This window comes from Macadamia integrifolia, chromosome 9 (genome assembly GCF_013358625.1).
Source record: "Macadamia integrifolia cultivar HAES 741 chromosome 9, SCU_Mint_v3, whole genome shotgun sequence".
Classification (NCBI taxonomy): domain Eukaryota; kingdom Viridiplantae; phylum Streptophyta; class Magnoliopsida; order Proteales; family Proteaceae; genus Macadamia; species Macadamia integrifolia.
In genome coordinates this window covers 5,188,871-5,216,530 of record NC_056565.1, presented here as the reverse complement: position 1 = coordinate 5,216,530, position 27,660 = coordinate 5,188,871, and the positions used below count along the sequence as shown (strand labels likewise).

Sequence of the window (27,660 nt, the reverse complement as noted above, 5' to 3'; positions counted from 1 at the left end):
TCGAAATTTTTTAGTTTTATTTAGTATAATTTTCCTTGCAGTCAAACACAACAAGTGGGACGACATTTTTTTTAAATGAAAATAAGGAAAAAGAAAAGACTCTAGTGTACATGGCTATTCTTCACATCCATTATTGTATTATTTGTTTTTAAAAAGTAAGAATGATTTAAGTCATAAGAACCTACCTGTTCCAGCCTAGCCAACCTTGTAAGAGTACAACCACAGCTTATATGTGACCATTGAAACAGTTCATCAAACGGTGTATAAAACATTAAACCGTTCTCAAAGTTTAATAAGAAAAAATAAAAAATAAAAAATCCCAAAGCCAAACCTGATCCATCTTGAGTTTACTGCAGTGAGTTCCCAAACACATCCGAACTTCTAGAGATTAGCTACCCAATGATATTGATCCCAGGATCCATTGGAGCAGTTCCCTGGCTTTGGCTTCCACCTTGTTTCCTGACGCAATTCATTCTCAAAAAATAATTTGATTATAGTAAATAATAATTGAAGCGTAATGCAATTATAGGATTAGTTTTAGCCTTAGAGAATGCAACCTGATTTCAATGGGTCCAAATAAAATAGAGTGCAAGTGCAACAACACCAAAATCTAGATCAATGTATTGCAATTAGGTTTAGCCTTATATAAGGCAACCTGATTTCAATGGGTCCAAATAAAATAAAGGGTAAGTGCAACACCAACAAACTCAATGACATTCAACGTAAATGGCTGAGAAATCAGAAAGAGGGTGATAAGGAGATTTGGACCCCAAAAAATGGTGTCGTGGGGAATCCTCTCCCATTATTAAATTTGAATATGGAATTTGATACCTAGTTAATACTTATGATATCTTAGTGGAATGGTCATATCACCTATCCACCTGGCACAACTAAATGAACTATCCACAAATTCCATTTTGAATATTCTGTCCAAAGAGAAAAAGCCAATTTGAACCCAACTCATAATAGGGCTTCAAAAACAACCATATCAACAACCGAGAGCCTATTTGAACCCACCCATAACAAGAGGAGCCGGAGCCAGTTTTTCAACCAATTGGGTCTGTTGATTCTGCATGAAACCAAAAATTCACTTAAATCTGAAAACACCCATCCCAATTGTCTTCAAAGCCAAACGTAGAGATGTTTGGTTGGTTTTGGAAACACAATTTTTTCTTGAAATTAATAATTTTGTTTTATAAAACTATATAAAATGTATTTTTTTTTTCAGTCTTAATATATCCTATTCTATGGAGTATGAGGAAGATATGTGAGCCCTTGAACCCAAGGTCTTTTGGTAGCAATGGACTTCCACGCACCACATCCTACCAAGTGCGCTAGGCACTTGTTCACATGAAATGGCATCTTCCTTTTTTGGTTGGACATGGCAAAGAAGCACATTTGGGCATAATCAAGTGAAGGTAAGAATCCAGACACATGATTTTTTTTTTTTTTTTGGGGTGTGGGGGGTGGGGGGGTTGGGGGAGTGTCCTCCATTTGTGCCAAGTGTATCAATGATCAACATACCGCATAAATAGTTTGGAAGAAGAAAAAAAATCCCAAAATTGTATTTCAGTGAACTAATTTTCTCCTCCAATAACATGGCAGCAGCAGTGTGGGTCATTTAAGAAAGCTATCTCCCTAACAGCCACACCTAGTTTTATCACATGAAAAATGATGTGGCAAATCTTTTCTTTTTTTTATAAGAAATATTCTATTAAGAATAGAAAAAGGATACAAGATTGTCCGAAATATAAGTACAAAGCTTTTCTACTCTTGCACACTTAGCAATATCATGAGCTATACCTATCTAATCCCTACTCTCTTTGACCAGACACTTCAAGAAATAGTTTTTAGTACAAACTTAATGTCCAAGAGAACAGTAAAACGCTCCCATGGCCAGGTTCCCATACATTTGCCATCTATTCAGTTAAAGCCTGGCAATCAGTCCGAAGGAAAATAGTTGTGGCTCCCAATTCTCTTGCCTTTTGAAGTTCCTGGAGCATTCGCTAGCTTTAGATATTTAAGCACTCCCTGTACAACCATAGTTCAAAGAAAGTGACAAAAGTTCTCCCTCGGGTAATAACTGAGGCCCATCCTGCTTCATCTGTTTCTTTAACAAAGCTTTCATCACATATACCTGTATAAGTAGCAGGGTCAAGCAACTCATGGAATTCACTATTTAGCAAGGCTGAAGGGTTGAGGCATGGGAGGAGTGAAGTAAAATGAAGGCTGAAACAAATCCAGTTTTTCAACAAGCCATTTATCAATATTCCTCATAAATAAGTACTAGGACAAAAACTAGATCTTGAACAGTGGTTCCTAGTAGTCCATAAGAAGTAGCATGTCATGGACAAAAAAAATAATAATAATAATTAAAAAAAAAATTTTTTTGCTTGGAGGAATTCAGTTTTTAAACCCAAAATTCCTGCTTCCCAGATCCACTCTGCAAAGGGACAAGACAAAAAAAGATGGCAATCCGTTTCTTTCTCAGATAAAAAAAAAAAAAAATTCACCAATCTTAAGAAAATGACAACTTGTTTTTAGTAATTAACCCCTCACTTAAGCAATTCCCACAAAAATAATTTAAATTTTAGATGTGTTTTTTATTTCCACAGTATGGACCAAACACTTGAAGAGCAACTCAGTGAGGAGGGCAAAAATATATACCAAACATAGATAGAAACCTAGCAACAACCTTAGTTTTCTTTTTTTAATATAATTATTATTTTTTAATATGAACAACAACCTTAGTAGTTAAGATTCCATTCTTGGTAAAGGGGCCAAACCGAAAAACATAACGAGGAGTCAAGGTTAAAGAAATCTTAACAATGAGAGAGGACATAAGAGCGTAGAAGAACAGAATAAATTAGAGAAAGGTTCCAGTTCCTACCTACAATCAAGTCCGCTGCCTTTTCCCAAGAAGGAATAGGGTTCAAGCAAATCTACTGTTTGATATCTAGGGAACTGTCAGAACAGACTGCGTGCCAAATTTCAGCCTCCATGCACCCCCATTGTATTCTTGTGCACCCTCTTGGTAATCCCAGATTTCTCAATTCCTTGTTTTGCCACTTGGCAAACTTGAAGTGGTCTGATATTTAACATGTAAAAAAGAGACCTTGGGTCTAACCATTCTCAGAATTTCAGCCCCAACTAACCCGTCAAATGGCAGATCTAAATGCCCATCAAAGAGACATCTCCTTTCCTTAATGCCCTTGTAGGAAAACCAGGTCTGTCTTCCCTTCCAAGGAAAAATATTCTTTATTAAACAAACAGGTTCAGACAGCTGAGAGGGGTGGCAATGGCCCATCAGTTCCTGGACCAATGTTATTGGAACAATAACTTCAATTTACAATTCATGTGTATCAATGGAATTGACTCCCAGTACATGCTAGTGTGCCTCAGGCCTTCACTGTTTAAGTTTGCAAGCAATCGTTTGAGAACTGGGTTCTGATTCCTTTCTAGCTTCAGCTCATGTGTTTGTCGCTTGTTAGCTTACATGGAGCAGGTGGCATGCCTATCCCTTCCACATCCTAAAATTATAGCTACGAAAAAAAAAAAAAAAAGGGTACCCCAAGGGGTAGTTCAGTAGGCAAGGACCAACATCTCACACTGGCCTTCCTATCTAAAATAAATGGTACTAATTATAGCTATAAATTTGATTTATGGGAAAAAGATCCCTGCCCAGCTGCGCCCGCCCTGTTGGATGCTCCTGTACATTGTCCAATTGGCTGGGGCACTGGTGCAGGATGCATGCACCCTGGCAGTGATCCTCAGCCCTTGATTTATATACTACTGAAAAAGAAAAAAGAATTGTATGAAATTAGTAAATGATTAGCTATCATCTTCATGATACAGTGACCCCCGCCCCTTTTTTTTACCTCTTGAAGCTCCGGCGACTAGGATTTCACAAATTAGTTGGGGTTGAGTACGACATGCTGCAAAAAGGAGTGAAGCAGTTCAACCTTACTGGTAGATAACAGGCAATAATAACACATATGAAATGATAGAAGAGTAACAAGACCAATAAAAACGAAGCTTAACAATTTAAAACCAAGCAGGCTACCTTAATCTGTGTCCTGTTATATGTGTAAGTGATATGTACAAATCCATCACTGGCTTGGATTACAGCAGGATAAGAGAATTCCATTTCCAAATTATCCTCTAATGTTACCACCTCATTCCAGGAGTCACCATCATTTAACGAGATGGCTACTTTGAGAACGCCTCTGGAGATTGTGTTGTATGCAAGTAATAGACGGCCATCACTCAATTTAACCCCATCAATTCCTAGTTAATAGATATCAAACCATAAACCAGTAATCAACCTCAGGCAAAAGATCTTTAAGCTTATTTAATGCAGATAGCAACAACCATAGAGTCACTACCTGAATTTGGGTTCGGGAGTTCTGTAGGCTTTGCATAACTCCAGGTCATACCCTCATCATAGGATTCTGACATAAAAACTCTACCTAGTCCTTCAAATGATCGCAGTAGAACACGTAACGTCCCATTTGCAGTCATGAAAGGAACTGGTTGGATCACGCTGAGAGATTCATTCTCTATATATATTGGTCCAAACTTCATCCATGATTGTCCTGCATCTGCTGTGACCTACGCATTGTGAGTTGCATGACATGTAAACTCAAATGTCCATACCATTGTTTCTTATTTTCCTTCCCATTATCATTAGAGAAAACATAATTCCCAGCATTGATGAATATGAGTGCATGTGTGAGTAGTTTGTTTAGTTGAGTACCTCAATCCATGTACCCCAAGAGTTCCAACTTTCCACAGAAGATCCACAGAGCAAGCGCCCATCCTCCAGTAAGATAGGCTGAGAAAGATTAAACATGGATTGAATGAACATTTTATATCTAGATTTAAGTTCCATTATACATCACAGATAATCGATTAGATAATGATGTTCTACCTTATTCTTGCTTGGTCCTATTATTCCAGGTGGAAGTTGTTCCCTTTCCATCCAAGTGATACCTCCATCTAATGACCGCTTCTTGCATCCACTCCATCTGAAAATTGATTTGACACCAGTAAGCATGAAAGATGACAACGCAGATTGGTATATATACAAATGAGTTTTTTATGAACTTCAGCTCAAGTTTCATAATCACAGTAACAAGCATCAGAAGAATATCAAAACGTGTGGTTGGCTGCCATGGGTTGCAAGATGGACTAATTGTAAGGGTGTAAATCAGTCGGGTTCGGTTGGTCTTGATTCGGTTCCCTGCTTATTCGGTCGAGATCAAAACTGACAAACTAATCAATTGGTCTCAGGGATGCCACACTGAAACCATATATTAAACTCTGTCAGCCACGGTCAATCAAGCTGTATTCTGTCTGAGGACCAACTCCAACCAGTTAAGACATCTTTCGTCCATATTTTGGTTTAGGACAGATTAATTGACCCTAAATAGGTCTTAATCGGTCTTAGTTTGTCATGTTGGTACATTTGGTCTGATTGTCTGGCCCATCATTCTGGGCAGGTTGGATATTCAGATAGAGATCAACCAATTAATTAATCGGTATTCAGTCCTCAAACCAAGACCAAACCATGAATTAAATGTTCAATCAGACTCTCGGTCTTAATCGGACGTCCTGGTCAGGTTAGTTGGTTGGGGCAAGGGTTTGACAACCTCAATAACTTGCTTTCCCAAAACAACTAAGGCTATGGTATGCTGTGTATGCTCTGGAGCAGTCCAGGATGGATGGAGAAGTAATTGTAATGTGGACAGCCAACCAGATTTAAGAATATATATAACTTTTAGGGATTTTATAGCAGCCAAACTTTGGCAAGTACTAACTAAGGTTTTCCAACAGAGCAAGAGAGCCAGCATATTAGTTCAAAAGATATTGAGCAAAATAAGCCCGGTGCAAACCAGTAAGGGCATGGAATTGGGAGCCTTGAATGAAAAGTATTTCTCACTTCTCAAAAACAGGGCATGAAGTTGAGTTTTGCTTCCCTAATCTGTTTGCTAAGAACCTCATTCTTTAGCATTGATATTTCCATATTCTATTGAGTCGTACCTAGAATCTTAATTCAGTCTTTGGGAAAGGATAATAGATACAAAAGAAGAGGCATGATTGCACTACTGGAAATGTAACAGCTATTTTGTACTGAAATCAAATGAGCAACAACTTCAAATTTTAGTAATGGCCAGTCAGAGTTTGATTGAGTATCCAAGGTGAATTACCTACTTCTTTCTCAATTCATTGCTTAAGTTTTATCCAAAGCAGAGGAAGTCAGATAGTGAGTTAAAATGATTAGCAATACTTTAGTTCATAAGGGCTCTATACAGGTTAAATTATCAAAGAAATGACATTCGGTTCAAAGAGGACCTAGGAATCTGGTAAACTGGTATTAGTGTACGGATTAACTTGAGGTTGAAGGCATTACGAGAATCACATTATCATGTATATACAGGTAAGATAATCAACATGCCGGCTCCATGGCCAGTCAAGATGAGTCATTTTATTTTACTGTGGGAATGCAGGTTGGATCTACTCAACACACAGGCACACCAAAGTATACTTCCAGGCTGTTGACGTTGCAGGATATCAAGTTTGGTATATAGTAGCTATTCGAAGAATAAGGCCACTACATCCTTCCCCTCCACCCCCTCGCTAGGGTGTAGTGCTGTTTCCTTAATTAATAAAACTAGACTAAGCTAATCATCATGCTTAACAAACAGGGGGGGGGGGGGAGAGAGAGAGAGAGAGGTGGGAGACTTCTCCTTCAAAACTTCAATATTCTATGATAAGATGACTAAGTTATATTCTACCAGCAAGATTTGGGAAGCAATCCAAGACAAATCAAGGAAAAATCTTTTGCTGTATTATGTTGGTTCAAATAGCAGATAAAAATGATGCATAGTCGAGGGCATCAGAATTTGGTTTACAGTCTATCTCCCTGTTGGGTTCGAATTCAGTTATAACTGAAAAACTCGTTGGCTACTATTAGCAGTTAGCAGCAGATGTCCACAACTGAAGAAGGATTGTGGAGATCGACTCATCGAGTCTTGGAATCATGCACCAACCTTACTGAGTAGCTAAGGGGGATAAGCCTCTACGAGGGTCGTTTGACTTCCAATTGTAATATAAGTATCTGTCATTCATTAAGTAAAAAAGACCAAATTATTATTCTGTGCTTTCATCTAAGTTGTAAATGGAAAACATAGATAAAGTATGTTAAAGGTATAAGGAAGATAGAAAAGAAGATCATCATCCAACTGGAGAAATTCCAATCCAATTTGAGATTTGTGACTATATTACACAGGAATTCATGACTGTGTAATCCACTCTTCCCACCATGATTAATATAAAATACAGAAACTAGTGATCAAACCAAAAAAAAAAAATTACAATTATTCAACTATCATAGGATAGGACTAACCAAGATAAATATCTACAGTTTTCAACTTTTCATCCTACAAGAAATGCTTAACTCTGAACAAATTCAATATAGCACAAAGCCTCTATCTTGTTTTACAGCATAGCAATTCCATGATCAACAGTTACAAAAACAGATCAGTTTTATAGGTAGTCAAAGTGAAAACTTGCAAAGAATATTCTCTGTATGAACATTATACTAATAGCTTCAAAATGAGTTGATAATGGGTTTCGTATCTGCTTCACGTAAGACAGTCGAGGTCCAATCACTTATTAAAAATGATTTGTAGTTAGGGATTTTGATATGAAAATACAGAATACCAATAAGAAAAAGCAGTCAAAAGAACACAGTGAAGGGCTGAAAACTTACTTCTGGACCTCCTGACCAATCTTATAGAACAGTAGCAATTCATTTGATGGAAGCTTAAATAAGACAGGATTCCACATTGGCACATCAGGTTGTTCATCAACCACAATAGGAGGATGCCATGAGCCATCCTAGACAAGAACAACAATCAAATTGAAAGATCAAGTGAAAGAAGAATAAAGAAAGAACCCTCAACCACCAACCCCCCCCCCCAACAAAAAAAACAGAAGGATATTAAACTGCAGACAGTAATATGTATCTCTTACCTTGTAAGTCTGCAACCAAATTTTCACATCAGGTGCTCCCTCTTGAGAACCACCAAAGTAGGCAACCAGAAAAGTATCTTTCGCAACCTATAAAGACCCGCAAACATCATCAACACTCAACAGCATCTCTTTGTACTAATTCATCAAAAAAAAAAAAAAATTTGGGGAAAGATCAAGAATCGTCTCCATCACCTCAACAATGGTGGAGGCATGACAGCTATTGAAAGGAACCGAGTTTGCGGCAAAGATAAACTCCTCTACCACTGGACCCACAATGTTATGATTCAGTTTCATCCTCTGATCTACTACTAAACCCTCCACCATACCTATATTGGAGTTCGAAATCCTCCCGTTTTCCTGCAAATTTCGCAAAATTAGTATACTTTTATTTAAAAAGAATCACATAAAACGTTAGAGAGAAAGGGTCTTGAGTTCTCTACAAGTACTTAATTAAGGAAGAAAAACAAGTGAACCTTGGGGAAGGAGATGCTGGAGCTTCTGATGCCGCGACTAATGCTACAAAGCAACAAAGAAAACCACAATAACAAAGCCATGACCGCCATTGACTTCCACATCACTCTTTATACCCTTTGAATCTCTTTATTTCAGTTGGGGAGAAGAGGTTTTATCTATTAGACAAAGAGAATCCCAAGGAGAGATTTATTTATATGGGTTAACACACCTTTCAGACAATATCTGTCCCTTTGTACGAAAAAGAGACTACCGTAGTGCGGCACACGGAAACACAGAGAGAGGTATCTCCTGTGCTATGTCTGGATCATGGATCTGGATTAGTTAATCCATATCTGTAGCAATTGACTGCAAAGATTAGCATATTTTAATCCAAAGGCCCTCTCATCCATCCATTCCTTTTCTTTGCTTCCCACTCACTCATAAAATTTCCTCTTGTCATTCACCTGCTAATGTATTATATTTTATGGATTCCATTTGTTGTTTCTTCCCTGTCTTTTTCGCACTGGAGAGTGGAGACCATGTCTTAAATCCGTCTGCAAATTCAATTCTCTTCCCTCCCGCACCAGAACCTGGCCGGCAGTGATGAAGGTATCTTTTGCTGCACATTCCCTGAAACAACGGACGTCATAACTATGTTCACCAAAACAAAGGACATCATAACTAGGAATTAAAAAAACAAAAAAAACTGCCCCTTTGTGCCCTCTACGCCAAGACACAAGACAGCAATGAAAAGATGCTCGTGCCCCTCTGGTTGGATGAGTGTATATAGGATGTCAATCATGAACCCACGTTGGTAGCCCAATCGAGCTCGACTTGCTTATGGCATGATCTGAACCGGCCCATTTAATAAATGTGTTGGGCCTAAGGGCCTAGGGCGTAGGCCCGACACGTTTATTAAACAGATGTTTACGGTGCAAGCTACTAGCTCATTGGGCGCCCGATTGGCCCGACTCATTTAAGAAGTCCGTTTGAACTGAGTCATTTAGCCCAACCTACCCAACCCTTTTAAAACTGCGTAAATACCTATTTTACCACTACTAATACAAAATAATAGTAAAGAATTTATAATAAAAAATCTATGATAAATGATGTTCAACACGGTATTACATCAAACTTTGTAATAAAATAAAAGGAGAAGGATAGGTATACCGCTGATATCAAGTATGCTAGCGGATAGCACCAATATGATTACATGATGGAGTATCATTCATGAAGGATATTAGGGTCATTTCAGAAAAGGGAAGAGAGAAATAGACACAATAGGTGCTAGCATACTTGATATCAACGTCATACCTAACCTTTTTCCCTAAAATAAAATAAGGTCCTTTGAGATGTTTTTAATGGAGAGTGAATGAAGGGCAGACTTCCACCCAAAAAAAAAAAAAAAGAATAAAGGGCAGACAATTCTTGAGGAGAACAATCACTTTGGTACTAATCATAATCTTTTTTTTGTTTGGTGTAAGAAACAACCATGATCTCATATATGATTCACTGTGGAGAGTTTTTGGGTGACCTATACTATGTTCAAATGGAAGATTTATGGACATTTAATCTACTTAAAAAAAGATTTTAGGGGGAGCCCGTTTAAACTTAAGTAGGTTCGTAGCACGTTTAAGGCCTATTTAAGGTAGCCCGATTAAAGCTCGACACAGACCGACCCGATTACAAACCTTACCATGCCCCCCCAAACATAGGCTCATTTAAGTAAACGAGTATTCACAGTGTAAGGGTTTCACACCGCCAAGCCCAATTAGGCCCGACTGAGACCGGCCCGGCCTAACGAATTGACACCCCTATCTGTATATACATTCTCCCAGGCTCAAGTGTTGACGTGGTGATCACGTGACCAGGTAACACTTTTTCTTTATAAAAAAAAAAAAAAAAAAGGGAGAAAGAACCCAGCCAATCTAGATAGTATGATTTTGCTTACATCAATACATAGGCAAGCATGAAAATACCACAGTGTTCCCTTTCCTTGTGAGCTGAAGATACTTCCGGTGTTGCCTACACCAAATTGGCAATGTTCTTTTTCCCAAAAAGATATCTACCAAATGGCCATTTTAGGTAATCATTTGTCAATTACAGTATGCACAACAATGATGAAATTGTTGACCGAAAAATAATTGATCCAATTTTTTTTATAATTATTATTAGGGTAATTTACAATGCCACCCCCTGGAGAATACCAATATTAGAGGGACACCCCCTCTCTTTCACCAAATTAGACTCGGACCCCCTACCGTCAGTCACTGGTGAGTCAAGAGATAAAATGATCGTTATACCCTTCTCATTGAAACACATTTTAACCCAATTCTTCTATTTTGTTTCTCTCTTCCAGAGTAGGTAGGCCTGGCGATGGCAGTGGCCCCGAAGTTGGTGGTGGTGGCGGCGAATGGGGAGCCTTTGAGCTGGACTACGATGATAGGGCTAGTTCAGGCCTTCATCCGCTACCTTGGCTTTCTCTCGTTGCACTGATCGCACAACACGAAGCGATGCCCTCTGCATTAGTCGCAAATACCTGTCTCCGTCGCCAGAAAACCTTCGACAAACCTCTTCAGCTCTCAGGTCTCGTGAAGTTGTTGGATCTCTTCTGCTCCGTCGACGTACCTACCGTTGTCTGATTTAAAAAACATAAACTCTTAGACCTACAGAGGGGAATAAAAAAGTAACCCAAAAGCAGAGACAATCTGCAAGAGAATAAGAAACAGAAGAACGTCGGTGGTGGGTACATCGGCATTCTTCGGCTTTTGTTTCCAAACAAATTTTCTGTCTATCACTTATCTCTGATCGGTTTCTTTCAAAACCAACCATTGATGTAAGGAATGAACTGCCTCTGATGATTTTTCAAGAAAAAATGTCTCTCTTTTTTTTTTTTTTTGGGTGGGTAATTGATTGTATTTGTTGATGACAGAGTGGGAACCATGGGCTATAGCTTTACTATCGGTGGCGTGTTAACTTTGGCTGCAAAGATGGAGGAATGCAGGGTACCTACGTTATTAGAGTTTCATGTGGAAGAATTTAATTTTGAAACAAAGGTGATTCAAAGAATGGAGCTTATGGTTTTGAATACGTTGGAGTGCACTTCGACTTGGTGATATTCTCCATGGTGGCCACATTAGGGGTGGAGAACAAAAGAGAAAAAGAAAAGACTCTCAATGAAAGATAGAAATCAAAAGCGAAATAGATAGGGAGAGATAAATGGAGCTCCGTTTCCAATTTTTCTTATTTCTTTAGGAGGCCTGGGAAGGTGGGGTTTGCTTAAAGTGGATGTTTTGGTGGGACGGGCATAATGGAGCTGCGATCTGAAGAAGCTAGAAAGTTGCATGTCTTGAGAGGTGAGGGTTCGGCCTTTTCACAAAGGTCATGCTGGTCGCCGTCTGTCGTCGCAGCTTTGAACGATCCCCAGTGAAAGGGGGAAAGAAATAGTAACTTATTATAAGGGTAATTTAGGTACTTCATATTTAATAAGGGCATTTTGGTATATTAAATAAAATATTATTGCTGACATTAGCATATAAGGTATATTTAACTGTGACTGACGATAGGGGGTCCGAGTCTAATTTGGTGAAAGAGAAGGGGTGTCCCTCTAATATTGGCATTCTTCAGGGGGTGACATTGTAAATTACCCTTATTATTATTATTATTATTATTATTATTATTATTTCTAATTTGGTGAAAGAGAAGGGGTGTCCCTCTAATATTGGCATTCTTCAGGGGGTGACATTGTAAATTACCCTTATTATTATTATTATTATTATTATTATTATTATTATTATTATTATTATTATGTGTTTTTCACCATATAAACTCTGGACAAAGTTTGTTTTCACCACTCGGTGAAAGAAAAAACGATCCTGATATGATCCCCCTCTCTTCCCATATATCTATCTCCCTCTATAATACGCTATTGATCGGCCATACTGGGCTCAATAAAACTTGGTCCATGAACTTTCTTTTATTATTTTTTTAGGGTGATTTACAGCCTCACCCCCTATAAATACCACTATTATAGAGAAACCCCTTGCTTAACACCAAATTGCGTACAAACCCTGCCGTCAGTCTATGTTAAGTGAGGCTTTGAAATGATAATTTAACTATTTTGAGTAAAATACATATCTCCATCTTATTTTACACTAACCCATCAATACCCCTCACCTTCATTGTGGGTTTGAGGAAAACCCTTATCCCCTTCTCCATCCCTACGAGAACTGTAATCTCTTCCAGTCGGATCTTATACTTGAAGTACCGTATACCTATTGAAATAAAAAGTTACCATCTTAGACATTGGAAAGAAACTCCAACCTCAAGGGCACCTCCTGTACCAACACCGCTTCCGCCTATAAGAACACGGAGGGGCGATTCTGCAATTTAATTTAACCTACCGAAACTCTAGAGTGGCACTTCTTGCCAGCAGCTTGCATGCCCAGAGAGAAGAGCCTTTTCCCATCAAGGGTTTCACTGTGGATGGTACCTCCGGTAACGGACTGGAACATGATCCATGTTCTAGTGTTGCCGAACTCATTGTAGTCTGATGGAGCGACGAGTGTACTGTCGATGCGTATGGTGATATGGTGTTATTGCACCTCAAAATTTTGTTTTGTAATTGACATCTCCTTTTCTTTGCATATGTATTCTTTTCTTTCAAAGGGGGGGGGGAGACATTATTTACCAAATTCCTCAGCATAAATTCTAGTAAATCAGCTCGCCCAACATTATAGGTTATACCACACAGTTGTAGGGTGGATGATTATTGGATCAACAATGGTTATGGTGATCAGGGTCGATGGTGACACAAGGGCAATTAAAAACATTTTATGCCCAATGGACACTTAGGCATTATTTGACAACATTCTATTCCACTCATTTTTTTGTGTTTTATTATTCTCAGAAATGGAGGAACAGTCTAAAAAACGTTTGATAAAGTCATTTAGTTTATCTTCTTGTTTTTAGGAATTTAAATTAATACTTATATCAATTTATCATTCATGTGACTTTCTAGAAATGTTGTGGATTCTAACAATTGTGAAAGTCACGATTAAAGAGACCTTCCAACCCATCTTTCTTCTCTACCCACTAAGCTTGTTGCGGAAAGGAGAACCAAGGTACTGACCACCGAAGGCCATCTTCTTCCTTCACTTTCACTCCGAGCATGCTCATCTCTTCAATAACCTCCACCATCGACGATTACTGATTTAGATCTCACGGCACTACTCTGTTGTAGACGTTCCAAAACGATTCCAAGGATTGCCATCACTGCAAGCCCTTGTGGCTTTTTTCTCTAACTTGAGCAATTGAGGACGAGCCGAGGGAAGTACATATTCTCTTCGTCAGGCATTTGCGCAAAAATCGTTACCGGTAATTTTCCCAAAAACCCGATGCCTTTCATCTTCTCTACTCTCTTCGTCATCCCAACCTGATGAAAACACCAAGAGCCCTAATTACCTTCGCACTACTCTGAACCCATTTCGAATCCTGCTGGTTGCCAATCAGCTCTCGTAGCCTGCTAGTCAATGCGTGCTGTTCATTTCGGGAGAAATGATCCTTTACGCTCATCTCTCCTCAACCTCGTCTTCCACCATTATCGTTGCAAGATGTGTGTGTGTGTGATTCACGCGGATGCAAAGCCCTAATTGTTGTCGTTAACTGCTCATTTCACCGGCAACCTTCAAGTTCTCTCTCTACAACATTCAAACTCTCTCTCTCTCTGCTACTCCAGGTATTTCCCCTTATGATTCAAGCTTCTCATTTTTTTTTGGCCCTTTTGTGAATGGAATATTGAGTTGTTAACATGTGAATCTGAATATTAGTTTCATAAATGGTGATAAATGTGACTGAAATGGGGTATGCCTGGGTTGCGTTTGTTGGATTTTAAAGAGGGCTTATCACCCAATAAACCCTGCTAGATTTTCTATCTATTTGGTTGATCAAACATTGAAACCAGATTCATTTTTCAGTCAGTTTTATCCATCCATTTTTGAGTTATTGAATCTCATTCAAATATGAGTTCTTGAATAAAATTTATGCTAGGGATTTTTTGGAGTAAGGGATGGTCTTTTTTTTGGCTAAAGACGGGTATCTAGGCCTTTGGCCTGACTAGTCCCGCGGGCCCATACTGACAACACAACCGCATGGACCGGGTCATACAAAGTTGAATGAGATCCATTCAACTTTCATTGAAAGCAATGAAGAGAACTGAACACCCCCGTGTGAGTGCCCCAAGTTGTACCTAGTGGGAGTCGAAATTAGGACGTCCGAGTTTACAGGTCGTACTAAGTTCGTTGCTCACCAATTGCGCTACCCCCTTGGGTTTTGGAGCAAGGGATGGTCTTTCATGCATGTTTGCTTCTTTCTACTTATTTTAGTGAATTAAATGTGTGCAAAAAAAATCCAAGAATCATGTTTATCAAACACCCAAAAATCAAATCGTTTCTGCTATTTCAGTGGTTCCATGGAACTTGGATGAAAATGACAATAAGGATGCAAAAAGAGCCAAGAGACCCACAAGAAGAAAACCAAATGTACTGTACTCGCATTGAAGAACATCACATTGTAGTCATTGTCTCCAAAGATTTCAATTCTCCATATACTGTTCCACTTATAACTCAATTCAAAGAGGCAAGTAGGTCAGAGATCCGCAAAATAGAAGAAGATCAAATTCATCGTGCTTGCATAAGACAACATTAGGACTGTAAAAGGCTGCTTAGACATTTAATTTCGCCTATCTATTGCAGTGAAAATCTAAATTTATTTCGTTTAAAGTTTGAAATCCCTTATGGCCTTATTCACTTGCACATAAAGTATACTGGAAATGAAGAAAAGGAAAAATTAGATGGCAGAGCAACTTGAGGTTAAAGATGGGAAGTATAGACCTGAGAGAACAAGCAAGGAAGTTGCTTAGGATTTGCAGGGGGTATAATAGGCACTTCATCATTTTGAAGGGTATTTTGGTATTTAGAAAAAAAAGAAGCAGTTGATTTAGCATTTTAGGTATATTCAATAACAAAGACTGACAATAAGGGGTGTGAATGTAATTTGATATTAAGCATAGAGTGTCTCTATAAAATGGTATTCTCTCGGGGGTGGCGCTGTAAATTACCCTATTTTTTATTTATAGTTGAGATAAAAAATACCTAATCAAATATTATTGGGTGTCAATTAAAATATCCAACTTTCTAGGTGGATACAAATTCGAATATTCAATTGAAATGTCTTTTGGACATCGGATCAAATACGAATAATAAACATGTTAATCAGATATTGTTATGGGAAATCTCCCTAAATGTTCGAGAAAAAGTCAGAGCAGACCGAGCGAGAACTTAAGAGGGGCGACGCCAATTAGCCAATCACCCAAGTAGAGAGTGATGGGAAAATCAAGCACAATCACCACCGCCGAACAGATGGAGGGCATCTAGAGTGACCATCTATGAACTATAATCCTTGAAGCATGACCACTAGGTCACTTGGCTTAGGCTGCTCGGTTGGTAAAACCCGATACAAAACAAACGGGCTCTCGAGGAAATATTTCAAACAAGGCACATGGGTCACTAAACACGGGTCGATCCAAGGGACCTTCACGAGGGTCACGAGTTTTCCCCACTTAAAGGGTATCTTGGCTCATTCCCATGGGGCTGGACATAAACACCGAGTTCCTATATCTAAGATGATCTCCGGGAAACACTATCCCATTACAATTCTTACAAGATCTAGACTCTTATCTATGATGGACAACTACCAAAATAAGACTTTTGATGGGAAAACGCCATTTTTCCTACTATAAAAATCTCAGGTAAACCCAATTCTCAGGACCGATTCTCTTTTATTCTTCAAAGAAATATTTGTTTGCACATAATTCTAACTTAGGCATCGGATAGTCCCCCACCAGATTAACTCGACATTCACTCTCTTGTGTTTGTTCTTCTCTACAGGGATCAAAGGAGGCCTAAGACAATTTTCAGCGGTAATAGATACAAATTGGTATAATTGCTTTGAATTCACTCTATTGACATTCTTTTTTGGGTGTTCCATTTACATTCCTACTCAATACCAACACATATGACATCTTGCTTTTTGTTCCCCTCGAAAGTCTATAATAAATTAGATTCTCTCCCTCTTTTTTTGTGTTAAAGTTAGATTATATCACTATTGCTCTCTCAAGGAGGGGAGAAAACTATCTTTTAACTCCTTAGACCACAATTTGTCAACTTAAGACCCTAGCGGGTTTAGGATTTTACTAGAGTTTAGCCCATAATAAAACTTCGTTTCTTAGGTAAGTGTGTCAAAGCGAAGTGTCACTGGGTAGTTTAGAAACCCATTTTTCTTTTGTAATCTAGTAAAATTTTTCACAAGTTTATATTATTTTTTTTTATTTTTTATTTTAAAGGAGAGATAGACACATAAAAAATCATCATGTAATTATAATTTTTTGTCTTATTATATTTTTGTATTATTTCTTTTATTTTTTCTTGACTTCCAAACACACCATGGAAATTTTCAATGAATGCTATGGAGGTATTCTGTTTTACTTCTTAAAAAAAAAAATCCCTATATTTATTTTTCTCAAATTTGTGGAACAGGGTTAGGCGAATAAATCAGAAGGGTCGCTTCTAAAATCATGGGCTACATCCGGGTTCCTGAACGAGCAACAGTGGAGAACTACTTACTAAGATCAACAGCAGCACCGTCCTGCGCTTTCGTATTATCTTTGAAGGTCAGCTGTTACCATCTTTTCATTCTTCCATAAACTTGTAGTGATTCCTGTAATGTTTTAAACTTTCTTTTCTCTCCTTCAATTTCATTTCTGAATCTCGTTGATGAATGTCTTTAACCGCCCAAACTAGCAGTACTAGATTTGAACTTGGTGGATGGTCGATTTTGATGTCCACATTTATTTTTTCTACGTTAATTTCTTGGTACTCAATTGATTTGGGAATAAGAGGGGGAAAGAGAGAAGAAGAATCAATTGAATATGTTTGAGGGGGAAGGAGAGAAGAAGAATCAATTGGGTATGTTTGGATTTCTCAGATTTCGTACTTGCTCTGCACTAGTCCCTACAATGTGACCTAGTAAAATCCCTGTTTTGTTATTGCCATGGGTAGATTCCCTCACTCAGGATCCATATGGGTTTTATTCATTCCATCTTCCGCCCTCTGCTTATACTTCTTCTTTGTTAGTGGTGCCCAGAACTCTTTGAAACAGTGTCGCTATTTTCTGGGTCTTGGACAGTAAGCCCCCCCAACTCGTTTCTGCTTCCCGTTTGGTGTTGTCCAATACATGGACGCCTATGCCAATCACCATGCGTTTAGCTATGTCCCTGTGGTTAGAGAGGTAAGGAAAGGGTGGAAGGCATTGGATCAGTTGGAGAAAATAGGGTTAGTTAAATCGGATGAGCCTTATTTATTTCGAGTTTGCGGCAGGAAATTCTAAACTAATGTTAAGCTTGTTAATCACTGTAGTCAAATTCCTGAACTGAAACAGATGAAACGGTTGAATAGGTTGGAGTCAGTGAGAGGGAAAAGGTAGGCGCAGTTGGTAGCTAAATTTTCAATGAAGATGTAGAAGTAATGCTAGGGATTCTTAAGCCCAAGGTTGGTTATGGTCTTGCAAACAAGTTGAAGGGGGCAGAGTTTTGGGTTTGGACTGCTTCAAGGTTAATTTGTGTGGTTCTTATTTAATGTGTAAATATTGGAAAATTTGTTATCAGTAGGGACAAATCTGAAGCTTTGATAGCTTGGGATGAATGGCCCAATGTGGAAAGCCCTGCCAAAAGACAGCTCCCTCTCACTAGATAACCTCAGAAAGAGTTCTGGATCCTTCAACTTTTAATGTAAAACTTAATGAAATCATTGTAAGGTAATGCACTGTGGATTTTTGTATGAGCTTGTCCGCGGATTTTCTTCTGATTTTTAGGTATTGATTTTCTAACCAAGGTTCAGCATGACATTGTTGGTGCAGTTATGTGTGCATCCCGCATCTGACATGCTACTAGCCCATTGGTCCCACTGATGGTTTCTTAGGCAGCAACACTGGAAGAGCTTGGTAGGTATGAAAATTTACAGTGGATGGCGTCGCCTTCTCTTCTGCCTGCCCCTTGTTTTTCTCGTCCCTCACCTATTCTCAGGTGATTGTTAACTTTTCCTATTATCTCTACGTTTCAAATCTCCTTCTTGATTTCATATTATCCAAGATTGAAAGGATGGCTTTGCTGTCTTTCTCAGTTTTTGAACTGCATCAAAGCTCAATTGTTGAAGTTCAGACCAAAAAAAATTATAAGAAATTTGATCATCTAGTTTTGGGACCTGCCGCTGGTCAAGGTTTACCTGACCGATTGCAATGTCAAGGTAACTGTTATTTCTATGTGCACTATGGAAATTCATTGCTATGGAGCCTTCTGCATGCTAATCAAAATTTGTTGCTGCAATATTAGTTTTATGAATTCATATATTCCAATACCTGTCTTATATTTCCCTTGTATTGCAGGTGTCAAAGCTTTGAACAAGACTCACTTTTCATCTCCATCTAATGGTGCCACATCCAGAGACACCATTTCTCTTGTCACTGTTTTTGCATTGTACAACATCTCTCCTCATTCATATGAGGATGATAAATCATCAAACTTGGTTACTGTTGGTAACACTTCATATAGTAAAGGAGAAAGGTCAATGGCTATTCTGGATGTCTTCATTAACTTCATCCAGGTATGGCAACTTATGACAAATGGAAGGTTTTACAAAATAGACAAAAAGAGCTACACTTATGCACATTACACATCAATACCCGGTGCTTAAAACCTGAGATCAGAACTACATAGTGGTATATTTACAAGTTATTATCCACAAACTTTTATCCAATGGATTTATTATTGTGGACGGATAATGGGATAAACGACTTCCTATCAGTTGCTTGGGATTGCAGTTGTTTTGTGTGGGAAACTGAAGATCCCCTAACGTGTGTTTCTATCTTTCCAAATTAGAAATAATCTTTGTAATAGGTATTGACTTTCTATTGGGTTAATGGCAGGCAGATAAAATTTTCCTTTGCCTTTTTAAAAAATGATCGAAATTGTAATATGCCAATTCCTGTTATAATTCTACATATATAACCAAATGTCAATATTTTTGTAATTTTTGCAGGTTTCTATGCCCCAAAGCAATGTAATCATTCTCACTGATCCAGCTTCCGCACTTTCAGTTGGCAGAAATAGTGTCACCGTATTTCCAATTCAAGGTGAATATTCACGAGACAAGTTGATGCTTCAAAGAATCAGATCATACATTGTAAGGGCATGTCTTGTGCATTAGTTGTATTATTTCTATTGCAGTTGGTAACCTTAGTTGTCGTTCTTAAGATTTTTTCTGTCATTGTGCTCTCTCTTTGATATATTTGGATCAAGAAACTCTTTTCCAATCTGTGTCTAGGAGGCATTACTTAGTTTACCTTTGTTCTTTTTTTGCCCCTCTCTCTCTGGGATTTTTGACAAGAAGGTTTATCAATTGAAGTTTGAAGGTAGAGCATGTGCTAGAAACCATCTCATACTTTATTAGGTGGGTGGAGGAGGAGGAGGAGGAGGAGGAGGAGGAGGAGGAGGAGAGAACAAATCTTGACCATCCAAAAGGTTTCTCTTCAGACCCCACTTTAGCCAATAGGTTGGCTGTATCATTTTATTATTTTAGGTCCCCAAGCAAATAAGAAATAACCTAGAGGCCAATGCCTTTGGTTCCCTGATTGAGTAAGCCAGCTCCCTTATTGGTGAATTTGCCTGCAATAACCAATCTCTGAAACTCCAACAGGTTTTCAAATCTTGGGTCTCTGTTGGTTGATGGCAGTTAAGCCATAATGGTGTTCCCCTCATCATGGGTGACACATTCAGTCACTGAAGAGCTTCTCCAGGAGGGACCTTGGTTCCCGGCAAATAGCCATGAAATTTTTTGTTTCCCATTTGTAGCAATGTCATGCGACTATGGTGAAATGTTTTCTTCACAGAATTGCTTTTTCCTTTTCTGCTTATTACAAGAACTTTGTTTCTGAATAAGAACATTCACAATGTGAAGTAATGTGTTGGTACATAATCACAAGAAGACCCTCAACCGAATTGCAATGATGATTTAGTGTTCCGGTTATGATCCATGTTGCAATTGCAGTCAATTTTTTAGGGTGTTTCAAACCTTTAATTATGACAAAGGGTCATGGAATATTTTCTTTTTGTTGTAGGTTTGCTTGTGTTTGAGAATTAAAATGGAAAAGAAGTTTGTTACGTGATTCATCCTTATTCTTGCTTGGTGATGAATTCTATTGTTGTTGAGCACCTTAGGACTATCTTAACATATGAGCTAAGGAGTTACCCGTTTCTTGCTACAATTTTAATCTCAGTACTAGTATATGGAAACCATAGTGACATATCATTATGGAAACCATGCTAATGACATATTATTATCATCTTTGCAGGCTTTTCTGGATCAAAGGCTTATGGAGCATTCCAAGTGGCATGGCCGTGTTAATCATTATATCTTCACGGATTCTGATGTGGCAGTGGTCGATGATCTTGGACCAATATTTCAGAACTATCCAAATTTTCATCTGGCTCTAACTTTCCGGAATAACAAAAATCAACCCCTAAATTCAGGATTCATTGCAGTAAGGGGTACAAATGTTGGAATTCTAAGGTACGCGACATGTGATGGAGAACCTTTAGGGAAGAAAGGGAAAATCAGAGTAGAGAGGGGGAAAGAGGAGAATCACACACTTCACTGGTGCACAAACTCAACATCTTCATTCAATAATCAAATCACTCTCCAAATCTTCAATCGATTACAGCCAATATATAGGAAAATAGGAACATGAAATTAGAAACTTAACTGAAATGGAAACTAGCCTAAACTAGGAAACAACTATAAAAAGGAAGCCAAAGCAAGGAAATAAATCTTACTCCTACGTTCAAGTCTGGAAAATAAAAGCATGAAATAAAATACTAAGTAAACTACTAATTTTACTTCCAACCCTTGTTGGACCAAAACCCTGGGCTGGACCGGTTCTTCTTGGCTCTTGGCTTTCAAAGCCGGTCATGCTAGTCCAACCAAGTAAGGGCATCCGTATCTGCATCAACTCTTCTTCTCTGAAAAGAACTCGACTCCGTCGAGTTAGGGAAAGGACCGAGGAGACCGTCTGAAGGAATACGCTGAATGAGGAACGATCCCACCATCTTCTTGAGCTTAATTTCAGGGAGATCTTTGGCAGGATGAAACTTCATAGTCTTGTTGGCATGCTTGAAGGCATAGGTATTGGCATAGCCACAATGGTGTACTTTCTTATCAAACAACCAAGGTCAACCAAGAAGGATATAGCACACCTTCAGAGGGAGGACATCACATTGGACTGTATCCTTAAATCCACCAATAGAATATGTGGCCAAGCACTTATCTGTGATTTTGAGATTAGTGTTGTTCATCCAAGCAACCTTGTAAGGATTAGGATGTGGTTCGGTATTCAATCCCAGCTTACGAACAGCGTCGTCAGAGACAACATTAGTGCAACTGCCTCCATCAATGACCAAGGTTAGCAACTGGTCATTGCACTTCACACAAGTCTGAAAAATACTACTGTGGCGTCAATCTTCATTGTCAGTGGCCTTCTGAGTGGTCAACACATGACGAATGACATAAAAAGGATGTTGGTCTTCGTCACTGAGAGTGTCATTGACTTCACTTGTTGCACGCTCTTCTCTTAAATCAACAGTGTCAGAACCAAGTTGCTCTTCGGGAATATATGGTATAGGAGAATCCTTATCAATAAAAGCAACCAAACGGCTGGGACATTGAGCACTGATATGTCCAAATCCATGGCATGAGTAGCACCGAACTGTAAATTTTGAAGAATCAGAAGGTTTATCTGAACCACGCCGAGGGGGTGAGTATGGGTGAGTAGGCCGTGAAGATGACATTTCAGAAACATGTCGAGGTGGAGAATACGGCCGACTAGGTCGTGAAGAGGCCATAGATGTAGCACTAGCCTGTGGTTTGCTAGATGACCTCTCTTGGGTAAGAGACTGTTGCCAAACGGAACTAGTACCTCGAGAAAAAGTATCTGCAAAATTTCTCCAGTTGTATGGGCGTTTCAGACTTTCCTCAACCTGAGATGCTACTTGTACGGCGTCTTCCATGGTAAGTAGTCGACTAAATGCAAGGGCAGCACTAAGTTGAGGGTGCAAACCATTGCGAAATTGGGCCACTAATACTTTTTCATCCTACTCAAAGTCAGAACGAGTGGCCAAATAATAAAATATAGCAACATACTCTTCAACGGTCAAATTCTCTTGTTTCAATTGTGCAAACCTGAGATGCATGCGTTGCTTGTAATCAGAAGGCAAGAATCGCCGATTCATGATTTCATACATTTCAGCCAAAGTAGTGACCAAACCAATGCCTCGGGTTCGGTTATGTTGTTGTTGCTTGATCCACCAGACTCGGGCCGTGCCTTTCAGTTTGGCCTCTGCAAATAGGATCTTTCGAGCCTTAGTCAACCCGTACCATTTGAAAAATATATCTGAGCTGTGAATCCAGTCAATGTACAATTTTGGATTATTGTCTGCATAAAAATCAAGGACATCCAATTTTGCTGCTCTTTCTGCTCCATCATGTCTACCAATCTCATATGGTGGTGGTGGTGGTGGTGGTGGTAGTGTTACTGACGGATCTTGTGGAGTGGTGTTGGAAGAATCCCTAGATTGAATGGGACTATTTCCTTTATCTGCTGCCACCAAACGATCAATAGAAACTTGCATGGATCCCATGAAAACTTGCATAGATTCCACCATTGTTTTTAGAGAACGTGACCATGTTAGTGAGAGCATCAAATTTTGTATCAGTTTCTCCTTTATAAGAATTTAGCTGTTAAACAACTTCACTATTGGTTACCATGGTGATGATTAACAAAATAACACTCAAAGAATAATGGTAGAATAGTAAATAACTGGAGGCTTAAAGGGCAGGGGCAGAATGGTAAATAACTTTTTTTGGGTAAAATTGTATTTTTTTTTTTTGGAAGTTCAAATTAAACCACAAAAGGGTGTGTCACGTCACGTGTGGGGTAGGGGTTTAATTGGAAATAAAAAAAGTATGGGACAAAAAGGGAAATAATGGAGAAAGGGAGGGGTATTCTAGGAAATAGACAAATAATTAGGAAAAAAAGGAATAAAATGGAAATCGGGGGTTGAGGATTTCACCGTAAACTCCAATGGAGCTCTCTCCTTGGAGATGAAACCAGCAACGATGGTTATCAGCAGGTTTCTCTGGCGATAGACGATTGAAGCAGCAACGGAACTTTTGGAGGAGGCGTGAACTGTGATGGAGTTCTAGGGAGGTCGACTTGGAGATGAGAGGCAACAGAAGGTCGTCGATCGAACCAGAAACCAGGTACGGTTCTACCTCTCTCCTTGCTTCATCTTCTTCTGATTCTATTCCGTCTTCTTCTCGTCTTCTCTCTTTTTTTATTTTCAGCTTCTCTCTTCTCTTCTCTTCTACTTCTTCTTCTTCTTCTTTTCTTCTGTTCTTCTTCTGGCTTCTATCTCTCTCTCTTCTCGACTTTCTTTCTCCTTCTTCGTCGACTTCTTTTTTTTTTTTTTTTCTGCTGTCGGACCCTAGAAAAGGGACTATACCACGGAAGTTAGAAGGAAGAGGGGGAGGGGCGGTGAAAACAGAGGGGTCGATTTTGTTGGACATAATCGATTTTTTTTTGGTTCTCAGTCTCTGTAGGAACAGAACAAAGAATGGGAATGGAGAAAAGAGAGATGGAAGGAAGAAAGGGGATAGAGATCCTTCGGCTCTGATACCAAGTTGATGGAGAACCTTTAGGGAAGAAAGGGAAAATCAGAGTAGAGAGGGGGAAAGAGGAGAATCACACACTTCACTGGTGCAAAAACTCAACATCTTCATTCAATAATCAAATCACTCTCCAAATCTTCAATCGATTATAGCCAATATATAGGAAAATAGGAACATGAAATTAGAAACTTAACTGAAATGGAAACTAGCCTAAACTAGGAAACGACTATAAAAAGGAAGCCAAAGCAAGGAAATAAATCCTACTCCTACGTTCAAGTCTGGAAAATAAAAGCATGATCTAACCCTTGTTGGACCGAATCCTTGGGTTGGACCGGTTCTTCTTGGCTTTTGGCTTCCAAAGCCGGTCATGCTGGTCCAACCAAGTAAGGGCAGCCGTATTTGCATCAACATGTATCTCATTTGTCATTATCTCAGATTGTTTTTGGTTAGATGTGATGTGAAAATGGTATGGAGTTGAAGTGGAACTGTTTCTCCCATTGTGTTTGGTTGTAAAAAAAGAACCTAGCATGTCATGCCTTCACTTGTTGCCAAAAATTTTACTCAACTAACCTTCTTTTTTTTCCCACTGATTTTGATGTGAAACTTGAATGTAGCTTCATTTTCGACCAAAAACTCCACTTAAAAATATTTTCTTTCCCTAACTGACTTCCCTTTGGAAAAATTGAAACTTTTTTTTCCTCTTCTGAAGAAACACTAGCCTTAAGTGGATGGTTGATTCATTACCTGCAGGGCAAAACTCTTTCTACAAGAAGTACTAGAAATTTACAGTTCCAAATTCATGAAAGCTTCCCGAATGCTTGGAGACCAATTAGCATTGGCTTGGGTTGTAAAGTCCCATCCTTCATTCGATTCGAAGAGATTTACTAGACCACAAGCCTTTATGGATGAGATTCATGGAGCATCAGTACTGTTTCTACCATGTGCCTTGTACAATTGGACACCACCCGAGGGTGCAGGACAATTTCATGGCATGCCATTAGATGTAAAGGTAAAGTGGAATTGAGTTTTGCATGTACTAGAGTTGGCAGTTCTAAGTTCCTGAGCCAATTATTAGGAAGCTTTATCTTTGACTTGCCACTTGGGTTACAGGGTGGTTGGGCCCTAGGGACTAATTGTTTGATGTACGGTGCAATGTATGCAGGATAAATTTCCCCCCTTTAGCTGTTGTCCCTAGGTTATTGAATGATCCAACCAAAGATCTCTTTCTAATGATTACTGCCACCCATGGATCATGTGACATGTTACTTAGCAGATCTCTCAAGAGTAGCCATCGAAAGGCCATCCAATCTTCACCCTACATCAGTGGCTTGTGGCTATAAAGTGAAAAATATGCAATATGTACTTTCCTTTCATGTTGAGCATGAATACAGCCTGTTCACATTTTGACTCTGGTTTGGTTTATTTTGTTGAACACAGGTGGTTCATTTCAAGGGATCAAGGAAGCGATTGATGCTGGAGTCTTGGAATTTCTTCAGTTCCTCTTATTCTAACGTTTCAGACATGTTGTGCCTTGTCTTGAAGAGTGGAAGAACAAAGTATGATTTTTAATCAATATGTTTCAGTATACAGATCAGATGTCAGCTAGAATATTTCCAAGAATGCATATTCTCATTGGAGCTCATGATGCTGTCAAATGACCACCAGCATCATCATGATAAGTATTCCTAGCACATTTCAGGCTGGAGAGCAGCAGTTGATACACAGGCATGCTTCAAGGATTCCTTCTGATGCTATTGTAAACCAGATTCAGCCAATTAATGGAGTTCCTTTTCTGGCTCTCAATTTTTGTGAAAAATTTCTGTTGTGAAGTGAAATTTGAGGAAAGAGGATATGATGTTTGCCTTTCGATAAGAGAACCTGTGCCCCTTTTGCACAACTCGGATTAATAGGCTTGTCCGCAAGACTAAACCAAGTCCCAGCACTTTGGAACAGCAAAGAGAGCTTACTCGGGCTGAGTTGATGATGAGGGTATGTTAACGCTAGGCAACCAACGTAAACCCCAAAACCCTTTATGAATGGGGTTAAGAAAGATGCCATACGTGAAATGTTCAAGAGGGTGGGTGCTGGGATCTGTTATTCAGGGACTGTTTGAACATCGACCTGAACTCATCTCTATTCGGTTTCAGTTCAAAACCCCCCCCTCCACCCTCTTTTCCCCAGTTATTTTTTTTGTTATTCGGATTGATATTACCAAATGTATTGATCTAGCATTGAATCTGGGCAAAGCTTGGAAAAGCTTAATGGGGTTTGGGGTTCTGGGCTCTGGGTGCAGGGTTGTGCTTCACTTGGTTAACTCCTCATGTTGGGAACGAGACTAGATTACACCAAAATATGGATTTTGGCATTGATATCGTTTGCCTTTTTCCAATATTCCAATATTTCAACATTTTTCCAGATCGAATCTCGACCACCCTAGGCTATGTTTGGTTACAACGGAAATTTTAAGAGGAATTTTTTTTTTTTTAAATTATTACCCTATAAATTACTTAAATTTCTTACCATATTGAGTAATCATATATTTTACATTTTATAGCAAAGAGTTTTGGATTGAATTGAAGTGAAATTTAATAACCAAATATGAAATGATTTGCATTTCGTAATATAATCACTAATGATTATAAAAATTTCCTTTTCAAGTTAAAATTTTTTTCCCTTTCCCTTTAATTTCACCTACAACCAAGCGGAGCCCTAAAGAATGCAACAGTGTGGTTCCTCTGGATTAGTTAATGACAAAAGTTAAGCTCAGTAGGCCTACACTCATGTTGTGCAAAGGTTAAGGGTTAATGAAGTATAAATTCATATACATGGTCAACGTAAAAATAATATTTGATTTCATGCTTTCTAGTTTTGTCACTCATCCATCTTCACTTCCCATATTATATGTATGGATAAGCATACAAATGGACAATGGAAGTAGGGGTGTCAATTCTAAGCCTACATCGGTAAGTTGACCAAGCCCGACATGTTTACGGCTCAACTTAGCCTGGCTTGAATATTAAACAAATCGGGGTTGAGCCCGGCACGTTTATTAAATAGATATTCACTGTGCAGGTTGCTAGCCTGTCAGGCACCAGACTGAAGCGACATGTTTATACGCTTGGTTTGAATTGATTCGTTGTAGCCTGACCCAGCCTGACCCCCTTTAATACTACATAAAATTCCTATGTTGCCACTACGAGTAAGAAACTAATTAAGCGTTCTTATCCTTTGCTTTATAATAGGATTTGATTTAATTAATCTTTTGTTTTGTAAGTTGTAATGGTCATGATTTTTTTTTTTTTTTTTTTTTTTTTTTTTTTTTTTTTTTTTTTTTTTA

General features: G+C 38.7%; 2 protein-coding genes across 5 annotated transcripts; one reads left to right on the top strand and one right to left on the bottom strand.

Moving 5' to 3' along the window:
- Window positions 1-1,655: 1,655 nt before the first annotated feature.
- On the bottom strand, window positions 1,656-9,203 carry LOC122088256. Of its 3 annotated transcripts, XR_006143026.1 has the most exons (11): window positions 8,511-9,203; window positions 8,230-8,394; window positions 8,038-8,124; window positions 7,775-7,902; window positions 4,931-5,027; window positions 4,757-4,834; window positions 4,386-4,611; window positions 4,064-4,287; window positions 3,879-3,935; window positions 2,891-3,542; window positions 1,656-2,137 (listed from the first exon to the last, which is right to left on the bottom strand). XR_006143026.1 is itself a non-coding variant. In XM_042657453.1 (10 exons), the coding sequence occupies exons 1-9, from the start codon at window positions 8,610-8,612 to the stop codon at window positions 3,912-3,914; spliced, it is 1,131 nt and encodes a 376-aa protein (XP_042513387.1). In that variant the 5' UTR covers window positions 8,613-9,202; the 3' UTR covers window positions 1,656-2,137; window positions 3,879-3,911. The 3 variants fall into 3 exon arrangements, 2 of the variants coding, with proteins under 2 accessions (XP_042513387.1, XP_042513388.1); XM_042657453.1 differs by lacking the exon at window positions 2,891-3,542 and having other exon boundaries at window positions 8,511-9,202; XM_042657454.1 differs by lacking the exons at window positions 1,656-2,137; window positions 2,891-3,542 and adding an exon at window positions 3,554-3,792.
- A 7,820-nt stretch (window positions 9,204-17,023) lies between these two features.
- LOC122088203 lies at window positions 17,024-26,126 on the top strand. 2 transcript variants are annotated; one of them, XM_042657388.1, is made up of 8 exons: window positions 17,024-17,218; window positions 18,463-18,628; window positions 18,726-18,848; window positions 18,988-19,205; window positions 19,641-19,784; window positions 20,953-21,170; window positions 25,074-25,332; window positions 25,761-26,126. In XM_042657388.1, exons 2-8 carry the CDS (start codon window positions 18,553-18,555, stop codon window positions 25,890-25,892), a joined length of 1,170 nt encoding a protein of 389 aa, XP_042513322.1. In that variant the 5' UTR covers window positions 17,024-17,218; window positions 18,463-18,552; the 3' UTR covers window positions 25,893-26,126. The 2 variants fall into 2 exon arrangements, with proteins under 2 accessions (XP_042513322.1, XP_042513323.1); XM_042657389.1 differs by lacking the exon at window positions 17,024-17,218 and adding an exon at window positions 18,211-18,360.
- The last annotated feature ends 1,534 nt before the right edge of the window (window positions 26,127-27,660 follow it).

Excerpts from the sequence above, each read along its gene's own strand:
- LOC122088256 (XM_042657454.1), bottom strand. The coding sequence starts at position 8,612 with ATGTGGAAGTCAATGGCGGTCATGGCTTTGTTATTGTGGTTTTCTTTG. Across the intron at positions 4,835-4,930 it reads TAGGACCAAGCAAGAATAAG|CCTATCTTACTGGAGGATGG; the intron begins GTAGAACATCAT and ends AATCTTTCTCAG. Across the intron at positions 4,612-4,756 it reads CTTGGGGTACATGGATTGAG|GTCACAGCAGATGCAGGACA; the intron begins GTACTCAACTAA and ends CACAATGCGTAG.
- LOC122088203 (XM_042657388.1), top strand. The coding sequence starts at position 18,553 with ATGAAAATTTACAGTGGATGGCGTCGCCTTCTCTTCTGCCTGCCCCTT. Across the intron at positions 18,849-18,987 it reads TGACCGATTGCAATGTCAAG|GTGTCAAAGCTTTGAACAAG; the intron begins GTAACTGTTATT and ends CTTGTATTGCAG. Across the intron at positions 25,333-25,760 it reads GCATGCCATTAGATGTAAAG|GTGGTTCATTTCAAGGGATC; the intron begins GTAAAGTGGAAT and ends TGTTGAACACAG.